Source organism: Protomyctophum bolini (assembly GCF_963924005.1).
Source record: "Protomyctophum bolini genome assembly, chromosome: 13".
NCBI classification, from domain to species: domain Eukaryota; kingdom Metazoa; phylum Chordata; class Actinopteri; order Myctophiformes; family Myctophidae; genus Protomyctophum; species Protomyctophum bolini.
In genome coordinates, this window is record NC_137874.1 from 33,015,405 (window position 1) to 33,025,313 (window position 9,909).

A 9,909-nucleotide genomic window follows, 5' to 3' on the forward strand; every position below is an offset into this window, starting at 1 on the left:
AATTTGCCAAAATAATTTGCCTCCCAAAATAATTTGCCAAAATAATTTGCCTAAATAATTTGCCTCCCAAAATAATTTGCCTCCCAAAATAATTTGCCTCCCAAAATAATTTGCCAAAATAATTTGCCTCCCAAAATAATTTGCCTCCCAAAATAATTTGCCTGCCAAAATAATTTGCCTCCCAAAATAATTTGCCCCCCAAAATAATTTGCCTCCCAAAATAATTTGCCAAAATAATTTGCCAAAATAATTTGCCTCCCAAAATAATTTGCCAAAATAATTTGCCTCCCAAAATAATTTGCCTCCCAAAATAATTTGCCTCCCAAAATAATTTGCCAAAATAATTTGCCAAAATAATTTGCCTCCCAAAATAATTTGCCAAAATAATTTGCCTCCCAAAATAATTTGCCTAAATTATTTGCCTCCCAAAATAATTTGCCTAAATTATTTGCCTCCCAAAATAATTTGCCTAAATTATTTGCCTCCCAAAATAATTTGCCTAAATTATTTGCCTCCCAAAATAATTTGCCTAAATTATTTGCCTCCCAAAATAATTTGCCTAAATTATTTGCCTCCCAAAATAATTTGCCAAAATAATTTGCCTCCCAAAATAATTTGCCAAAATAATTTGCCTCCCAAAATAATTTGCCAAAATAATTTGCCTCCCAAAATAATTTGCCAAAATAATTTGCCTCCCAAAATAATTTGCCTCCCAAAATAATTTGCCTCCCAAAATGATTTGCCTCCCAAAATAATTTGCCAAAATAATTTGCCTCCCAAAATAATAATAATCACCAATAATAATAACCAAAAGTGTCAAATAATGTTTTAGGAGCTGTTTCTCAATAACCGAAAGTGTAAAATAATGTTTTAGGAGCTGTTTCTCAACAACCAAAGTGTCAAATAATGCTTAGAAGCTGTTTTTCAACAACCAAAAGTGTCAAATAATGTTTTAGGAGCTGTTTCTCAACAACCAAAAGTGTAAAATAATGTTTTAGGAGCTGTTTCTCAACAACCAAAGTGTCAAATAATGGTTAGAAGCTGTTTTTCAACAACCAAAAGTGTCAAATAATGTTTTAGGAGCTGTTTCTCAACAACCAAAAGTGTAAAATAATGTTTTAGGAGCTGTTTCTCAACAACCAAAGTGTCAAATAATGGTTAGAAGCTGTTTTTCAACAACCAAAAGTGTCAAATAATGTTTTAGGAGCTGTTTCTCAACAACCAAAAGTGTAAAATAATGTTTTAGGAGCTGTTTCTCAACAACCAAAGTGTCAAATAATGGTTAGAAGCTGTTTTTCAACAACCAAAAGTGTCAAATAATGTTTTAGGAGCTGTTTCTCAACAACCAAAAGTGTAAAATAATGTTTTAGGAGCTGTTTCTCAACAACCAAAGTGTCAAATAATGGTTAGAAGCAGTTTTTCAACAACCAAAAGTGTCAAATAATGTTTTAGGAGCTGTTTCTCAATAACCAAAAGTGTAAAATAATGTTTTAGGAGCTGTTTCTCAACAACCAAAGTGTCAAATAATGGTTAGAAGCTGTTTTTCAACAACCAAAAGTGTCAAATAATGTTTTAGGAGCTGTTTCTCAACAACCAAAAGTGTAAAATAATGTTTTAGGCGCTGTTTCTCAACAACCAAAGTGTCAAATAATGGTTAGAAGCTGTTTTTCAACAACCAAAAGTGTCAAATAATGTTTTAGGAGCTGTTTCTCAATAACCAAAAGTGTAAAATAATGTTTTAGGAGCTGTTTCTCAACATCCAAAGTGTCAAATAATGGTTAGAAGCTGTTTTTCAACAACCAAAAGTGTCAAATAATGTTTTAGGAGCTGTTTCTCAATAACCAAAAGTGTAAAATAATGTTTTAGGAGCCGTTTCTCAACAACCAAAGTGTCAAATAATGGTTAGAAGCTGTTTTTCAACAACCAAAAGTGTCAAATAATGTTTTAGGAGCTGTTTCTCAACAACCAAAAGTGTAAAATAATGTTTTAGGAGCTGTTTCTCAACAACCAAAGTGTCAAATAATGGTTAGAAGCAGTTTTTCAACAACCAAAAGTGTCAAATAATGTTTTAGGAGCTGTTTCTCAATAACCAAAAGTGTAAAATAATGTTTTAGGAGCTGTTTCTCAACAACCAAAGTGTCAAATAATGGTTAGAAGCTGTTTTTCAACAACCAAAAGTGTCAAATAATGTTTTAGGAGCTGTTTCTCAACAACCAAAAGTGTAAAATAATGTTTTAGGAGCTGTTTCTCAACAACCAAAGTGTCAAATAATGGTTAGAAGCTGTTTTTTCAACAACCAAAAGTGTCAAATAATGTTTTAGGAGCTGTTTCTCAATAACCAAAAGTGTAAAATAATGTTTAGGAGCTGTTTCTCAACAACCAAAGTGTCAAATAATGGTTAGAAGCTGTTTTTCAACAACCAAAAGTGTCAAATAATGTTTTAGGAGCTGTTTCTCAATAACCAAAAGTGTAAAATAATGTTTTAGGAGCTGTTTCTCAACATCCAAAGTGTCAAATAATGGTTAGAAGCTGTTTTTCAACAACCAAAAGTGTCAAATAATGTTTTAGGAGCTGTTTCTCAATAACCAAAAGTGTAAAATAATGTTTTAGGAGCCGTTTCTCAACAACCAAAGTGTCAAATAATGGTTAGAAGCTGTTTTTCAACAACCAAAATTGTCAAATAATGTTTTAGGAGCTGTTTCTCAATAACCAAAAGTGTAAAATAATTTGCCAAAATAATTTGCCTCCCAAAATAATTTGCCAAAATAATTTGCCTCCCAAAATAATTTGCCAAAATAATTTGCCTCCCAAAATAATTTGCCTCCCAAAATAAATTGCCTCCCAAAATAATTTGCCTCCCAAAATAATTTGCCTCCCAAAATAATTTGCCTAAATTATTTGCCTCCCAAAATAATTTGCCTCCCAAAATAATTTGCCAAAATAATTTGCCTCCCAAAATAATTTGCCTCCCAAAATAATTTGCCAAAATAATTTGCCTCCCAAAATAATTTGCCTCCCAAAATAATTTGCCAAAATAATTTGCCTCCCAAAATAATTTGCCAAAATAATTTGCCTCCCAAAATAATTTGCCAAAATAATTTGCCTCCCAAAATAATTTGCCTCCCAAAATAATTTGCCTCCCAAAATAATAATAATCACCAATAATAATAACCAAAATTGTCAAATAATGTTTTAGGAGCTGTTTCTCAATAACCGAAAGTGTAAAATAATGTTTTAGGAGCTGTTTCTCAACAACCAAAGTGTCAAATAATGGTTAGAAGCTGTTTTTCAACAACCAAAAGTGTCAAATAATGTTTTAGGAGCTGTTTCTCAACAACCAAAAGTGTAAAATAATGTTTTAGGAGCTGTTTCTCAACAACCAAAGTGTCAAATAATGGTTAGAAGCTGTTTTTCAACAACCAAAAGTGTCAAATAATGTTTTAGGAGCTGTTTCTCAACAACCAAAAGTGTAAAATAATGTTTTAGGAGCTGTTTCTCAACAACCAAAGTGTCAAATAATGGTTAGAAGCTGTTTTTCAACAACCAAAAGTGTCAAATAATGTTTTAGGAGCTGTTTCTCAACAACCAAAAGTGTAAAATAATGTTTTAGGAGCTGTTTCTCAACAACCAAAGTGTCAAATAATGGTTAGAAGCTGTTTTTCAACAACCAAAAGTGTCAAATAATGTTTTAGGAGCTGTTTCTCAACAACCAAAAGTGTAAAATAATGTTTTAGGAGCTGTTTCTCAACAACCAAAGTGTCAAATAATGGTTAGAAGCAGTTTTTCAACAACCAAAAGTGTCAAATAATGTTTTAGGAGCTGTTTCTCAATAACCAAAAGTGTAAAATAATGTTTTAGGAGCTGTTTCTCAACAACCAAAGTGTCAAATAATGGTTAGAAGCAGTTTTTCAACAACCAAAAGTGTCAAATAATGTTTTAGGAGCTGTTTCTCAATAACCAAAAGTGTAAAATAATGTTTTAGGAGCTGTTTCTCAACAACCAAAGTGTCAAATAATGGTTAGAAGCTGTTTTTCAACAACCAAAAGTGTCAAATAATGTTTTAGGAGCTGTTTCTCAACAACCAAAAGTGTAAAATAATGTTTTAGGAGCTGTTTCTCAACAACCAAAGTGTCAAATAATGGTTAGAAGCTGTTTTTCAACAACCAAAAGTGTAAAATAATGTTTTAGGAGCTGTTTCTCAACAACCAAAGTGTCAAATAATGGTTAGAAGCTGTTTTTCAACAACCAAAAGTGTCAAATAATGTTTTAGGAGCTGTTTCTCAATAACCAAAAGTGTAAAATAATGTTTTAGGAGCTGTTTCTCAACAACCAAAGTGTCAAATAATGGTAAGAAGCTGTTTTTCAACAACCAAAAGTGTCAAATAATGTTTTAGGAGCTGTTTTTCAACAACCAAAAGTGTAAAATAATGTTTTAGGAGCTGTTTCTCAACATCCAAAGTGTCAAATAATGGTTAGAAGCTGTTTTTCAACAACCAAAAGTGTCAAATTATGTTTTAGGAGCTGTTTCTCAATAACCAAAAGTGTAAAATAATGTTTTAGGAGCTGTTTCTCAACAACCAAAGTGTCAAATAATGGTTAGAAGCTGTTTTTCAACAACCAAAAGTGTCAAATAATGTTTTAGGAGCTGTTTCTCAACAACCAAAAGTGTAAAATAATGTTTTAGGAGCTGTTTCTCAACAACCAAAGTGTCAAATAATGGTTAGAAGCTGTTTTTCAACAACCAAAAGTGTCAAATAATGTTTTAGGAGCTGTTTCTCAACAACCAAAAGTGTAAAATAATGTTTTAGGAGCTGTTTCTCAACAACCAAAGTGTCAAATAATGGTTAGAAGCTGTTTTTCAACAACCAAAAGTGTCAAATAATGTTTTAGGAGCTGTTTCTCAATAACCAAAAGTGTAAAATAATGTTTTAGGAGCTGTTTCTCAACAACCAAAGTGTCAAATAATGGTTAGAAGCTGTTTTTCAACAACCAAAAGTGTCAAATAATGTTTTAGGAGCTGTTTCTCAACAACCAAAAGTGTAAAATAATGTTTTAGGAGCTGTTTCTCAACAACCAAAGTGTCAAATAATGGTTAGAAGCTGTTTTTCAACAACCAAAAGTGTCAAATAATGTTTTAGGAGCTGTTTCTCAACAACCAAAAGTGTAAAATAATGTTTTAGGAGCTGTTTCTCAACAACCAAAGTGTCAAATAATGGTTAGAAGCTGTTTTTCAACAACCAAAAGTGTCAAATAATGTTTTAGGAGCTGTTTCTCAACAACCAAAAGTGTAAAATAATGTTTTAGGAGCTGTTTCTCAACAACCAAAGTGTCAAATAATGGTTAGAAGCTGTTTTTCAACAACCAAAAGTGTCAAATAATGTTTTAGGAGCTGTTTCTCAACAACCAAACGTGTAAAATAATGTTTTAGGAGCTGTTTCTCAACAACCAAAGTGTCAAATAATGGTTAGAAGCTGTTTTTCAACAACCAAAAGTGTCAAATAATGTTTTAGGAGCTGTTTCTCAACAACCAAAAGTGTAAAATAATGGTTAGAAGCTGTTTTTCAACAACCAAAAGTGTCAAATAATGTATTGAGTTTTTTTTACATTACTTTTTTGTTCTCATTTAACCACATGAGTACCTATCAGTATCCCCTTAAGTTGAGTGATGTCATGTCATTTAGTTTGTTCTGATAGGCTTACCTTCAGGCCAGACAGCCTACAAAAAGGATGCTTTCTCATTGTGTTCATAAAGATAGTCTGATGAAGGACGAAACGTTGCTATTTCCCTGTAAATAAATGGTGGTCACCGCATTTGAAGACAGTGTGCGGTTGTTTTCCTTGTTCATTTTTGGGGCACCGTACCCTCTCCTACGCACCTGTCGCTTGTAGGTGTGCAAAAGCTTTGCTTTTCAATGCTTTAGCTATTGAAAAATAGCAGAACGACTGACATAGAAACATAGCTTTTTCAGAAAACTGTCAGGATGTAGAAGACGTCTTTTTTAATCATCATTTACCTTCTATCGTTTGCAATACATTATAATCTCAATGAATCTCAGTTAGGTTTTGGGCAAACTTTACACTTTATTTTATTACCTTAGTAAACCTTTTCATAAACACCTTGTTTTCAATCCCTTAGGAACCAAATCAATCTCTTTCTCTTTTTTTCCCTTTTTTTAATCATCATGATATGCGTTTAATAAATTATGGTCCCATTCATTTTAAAATGAATGATAAAGAAGTGTTTGTTTCTTGGCTTTCTACTGGTTCTACCGAGTGAAGAACCGTCCTTGCCGCGTTTGCAGCCAATAGCATTCCACACCGGTTGCATTTCTGGACCGCATATACAGTAGAAAGATGGTGGATCTGTACAAACCAATGGCGTCACTTTTGCCCATTGTAAAGAGGCATTTTGTGAACGCCAAAATCCGGTCATAATATACTGTAACGGCTGGTCTCACTGTGTCTCTCAGGTCATAATATACTGTAACGGCTGGTCTCACTGTGTCTCTCAGGTCATAATATACTGTAACGGCTGGTCTCACTGTGTCTCTCAGGTCATAATATACTGTAACGGCTGGTCTCACTGTGTCTCTCAGGTCATAATATACTGTAACGGCTGGTCTCACTGTATCTCTCAGGTGCTGCGTCTCTCAGATGTCTCCCTGAGGACCAGGAAGAGGCCGGGGCGGCTTCCGTCAGCCTACAGGCGTTGATCTGTTACCACAGACTGTATGAAACCTGGTGGACGACCGCAGGGACGCACCGCAACCAGCCTTCAGCAGACAGTGCTTATGGCAACAACCAGGCATCGACACACAGCAATTCAACTAGCCACCAGCCGCTAGCAGACAGCGCTTCTGCCAACAACCAGGCATCAACCCACAGCAATTCAACTAGCCACCAGCCGCCAGCAGATAGTACTTCTGCTAACAACCAGGCATTGACCGACAGCAATTCAACTAGCCACCAGCTGCTAGCAGATAGCACTTCTGCCAACAACCAGGCATCGACCGACAGCAATTCAACTAGCCACCAGCTGCCAGCAGATAGTACTTCTGCTAACAACCAGGCATCGACCGACAGCAATTCAACTAGCCACCAGCCGCTAGCAGATAGCACTTCTGCCAACAACCAGGCATCAACCCACAGCAATTCAACTAGCCACCAGCCGCCAGCAGATAGTACTTCTGCTAACAACCAGGCATCGACCGACAGCAATTCAACTAGCCACGAGCCGCTAGCAGATAGTGCTTCTGCTGATAACCAGGCGTCAACCTGTGAGAACCGTATCAACCAATCGGAGGTGTCGACTCCAATCGTCGGCCGATCAGAGAGGTTTTCTCCAGACGCGCCTCTGTCCGAGTCAGACGTGTGTGTGAGCTCTAAAAGCTCAGAAAGAAGGGATTGGATGGAGGCGTGCCCCGTGCTGCTCTCAGAGAGCCACGCTGCCTACCAGGTGAGGGCTGCGTCACGTGGCTATTCAAATCAATGATTGACTGTTATTGTGTAATGCAGGGGTCTTCATTATAGGGGTCTTTTTAGTCAAGTTGGCCGTTGGCTCTGTACTTGGTCTGCTCTTTTTTTCCCTCTACACCAACTCTCAGAAAATTGGCGATCTACAAGCTCACAATGCCTCGCAGCGCGAGCCGTTGTGATATTGTAGTTCGGTTATTTTCGGCTAATGTTTCTCCCCACACAAAGATTTGCACATACCGGTATATGGAGATTTCTGCAGTTCCTCCGAAGGACCCCCTAGGCCGGGGTCCAGGAAGCCCTGTTGTTGGAAGACCCCATAACGAATTAAAATCCGTTAATTAGATGAAGCGGTTGCACCTGTCTGTCCTTCCAGGCCACCCAGAGGGCGATGACAGACATCCAGGACAGACTGAGTGTCATGGTGGCGCGCCACAGTGCAGCGCCCCTGGGAACGCAGCCTCCGCCGGCCATAGTGGACGACGTGTCCTCCACCAAGCCACCGTCTGATGGGACACGGTCTGTACACTTATCTGTGTGTGTGTGTGTGTGTGTGTGTGTGTGTGTGTGTGTGTGTGTGTGCGCGTGTGCACGCGGCAAACACTTTCATGGTTTTCAAGTCCGCCCTTGGATCCAGAAAAAGGAGGTAGCGGCTCCTCTAAATTAAACTCCTTTTTAATATAGATTAAAGACACATTTTTTATTGAGATTAAGTATCACAAATTGGTATCTTTAAACGATCTTTAAATGATGGACAACATTGGGAACTACAATAACAACATTCAGAACGACTTTCCCAACGACATTGGTATAGTAGGATTAGTGAGTTGAATTTCATTGTATGAATGGAAAGTGCTTTGTTCTTGTTTTGAAGGTGTGTGTGTGTGTGTGTGTGTGTGTGTGTGTGTGTGTGTGTGTGTGTTGTCTTCCCAGCATTCCTACTGACCAGGAGTCCCTGCTCTCTCTGTCTAGTAAGATGACGGAGTATAAGAGAGAACTGGAACAACTGCCCAGTACAGTCAAGGTACAGTATGTGATGTCTCACACGCTGATTTTCAACTTGCCAAGGGTATTTGTGCTTACAATCGGCGTACTGTATGTTGGGTTTCAGTAACCCAGCCAATGCTGGGTTATTGTGTGGTTGAAAGAGAGACGGGGATAATTAATCTATTTTCTGTCTGTCTGTCCGTCCCGTCCCCCCCCCCCCAATTCAGTTTGTGCACTCAAAGGGCCACAATGGAAATACAGTCTCAATCTTTTTGTGCTTTATCCTTTCGACTGATATATGTACAAATGCCCTATAATATGTTTGTGTGTGTGTGCGCGCATTTTGTCCATCAAAATTTCAATCAATCCTCTTAACTCCCTCTTTGGTCTCCTCAGACGTTTCCTCGTCCAGATGTGATGGAGTGTTGTCTGGTTCTCCTCCACCTCAGTGGGACCTCCTCCATGGTGCCTCCTGCCCTGCAGGAGAAGGCCAAGGAGCTCCTCAGGATGCACGCCACCACCCCCTCCCTCCACACAGCCTCTCACCGCTTCCTCACATGAGAGAGAGAGAGAGAGATACGCCACCACCCCCTCCCTCCACACAGCCTCTCACCGCTTCCTCACATGAGAGAGAGAGAGAGAGAGAGAGATACCCCACCACCCCCTCCCTCCACACAGCCTCTCACCGCTTCCTCACATGAGAGAGAGAGAGAGAGAGAGATACGCCACCACCCCCTCCCTCCACACAGCCTCTCACCGCTTCCTCACATGAGAGAGAGAGAGAGATACCCCACCACCCCCTCCCTCCACACAGCCTCCCACCGCTTCCTCACATGAGAGAGAGAGAGAGATACCCCACCACCCCCTCCCTCCACACAGCCTCCCACCGCTTCCTCACATGAGAGAGAGAGAGAGATACCCCACCACCCCCTCCCTCCACACAGCCTCCCACCGCTTCCTCACATGAGAGAGAGAGAGAGATACGCCACCACCCCCTCCCTCCACACAGCCTCCCACCGCTTCCTCACATGAGAGAGAGAGAGATACCCCACCACCCCCTCCCTCCACACAGCCTCCCACTGCTTCCTCACATGAGAGAGAGAGAGAGAGAGAGAGAGAGAGAGAGAGATACGCCACCACCCCCTCCCTCCACACAGCCTCCCACCGCTTCCTCACATGAGAGAGAGAGAGAGAGAGAGAGAGAGAGAGATACCCCACCACCCCCTCCCTCCACACAGCCTCCCACCGCTTCCTCACATGAGAGAGAGAGAGAGAGAGATACCCCACCACCCCCTCCCTCCACACAGCCTCCCACCGCTTCCTCACATGAGAGAGAGAGAGAGATACCCCACCACCCCCTCCCTCCACACAGCCTCTCACTGCTTCCTCACATGAGAGAGAGAGAGAGAGATGGGGATCCTATGTCTAACGGCCCCTGCAGACTGGCTG

At 39.4% G+C, this 9,909-nt stretch overlaps 1 protein-coding gene across 2 annotated transcripts in view; it reads left to right on the forward strand.

The window, feature by feature from the left end:
* Positions 1 to 9,330, forward strand: part of gemin5 (gem (nuclear organelle) associated protein 5) — a 201,326-nt gene extending 191,996 nt beyond the window's left edge. For both annotated transcript variants that reach the window (XM_080779863.1, XM_080779864.1), the window contains 4 exons: positions 6,639 to 7,456; positions 7,850 to 7,992; positions 8,407 to 8,497; positions 8,857 to 9,330. In XM_080779863.1, coding sequence (XP_080635989.1) covers positions 6,639 to 7,456; positions 7,850 to 7,992; positions 8,407 to 8,497; positions 8,857 to 9,021 — 1,217 coding nt within the window. In that variant the 3' untranslated portion in view covers positions 9,022 to 9,330. The remainder of the gene's footprint in view (positions 1 to 6,638; positions 7,457 to 7,849; positions 7,993 to 8,406; positions 8,498 to 8,856) is intronic.
* The last annotated feature ends 579 nt before the right edge of the window (positions 9,331 to 9,909 follow it).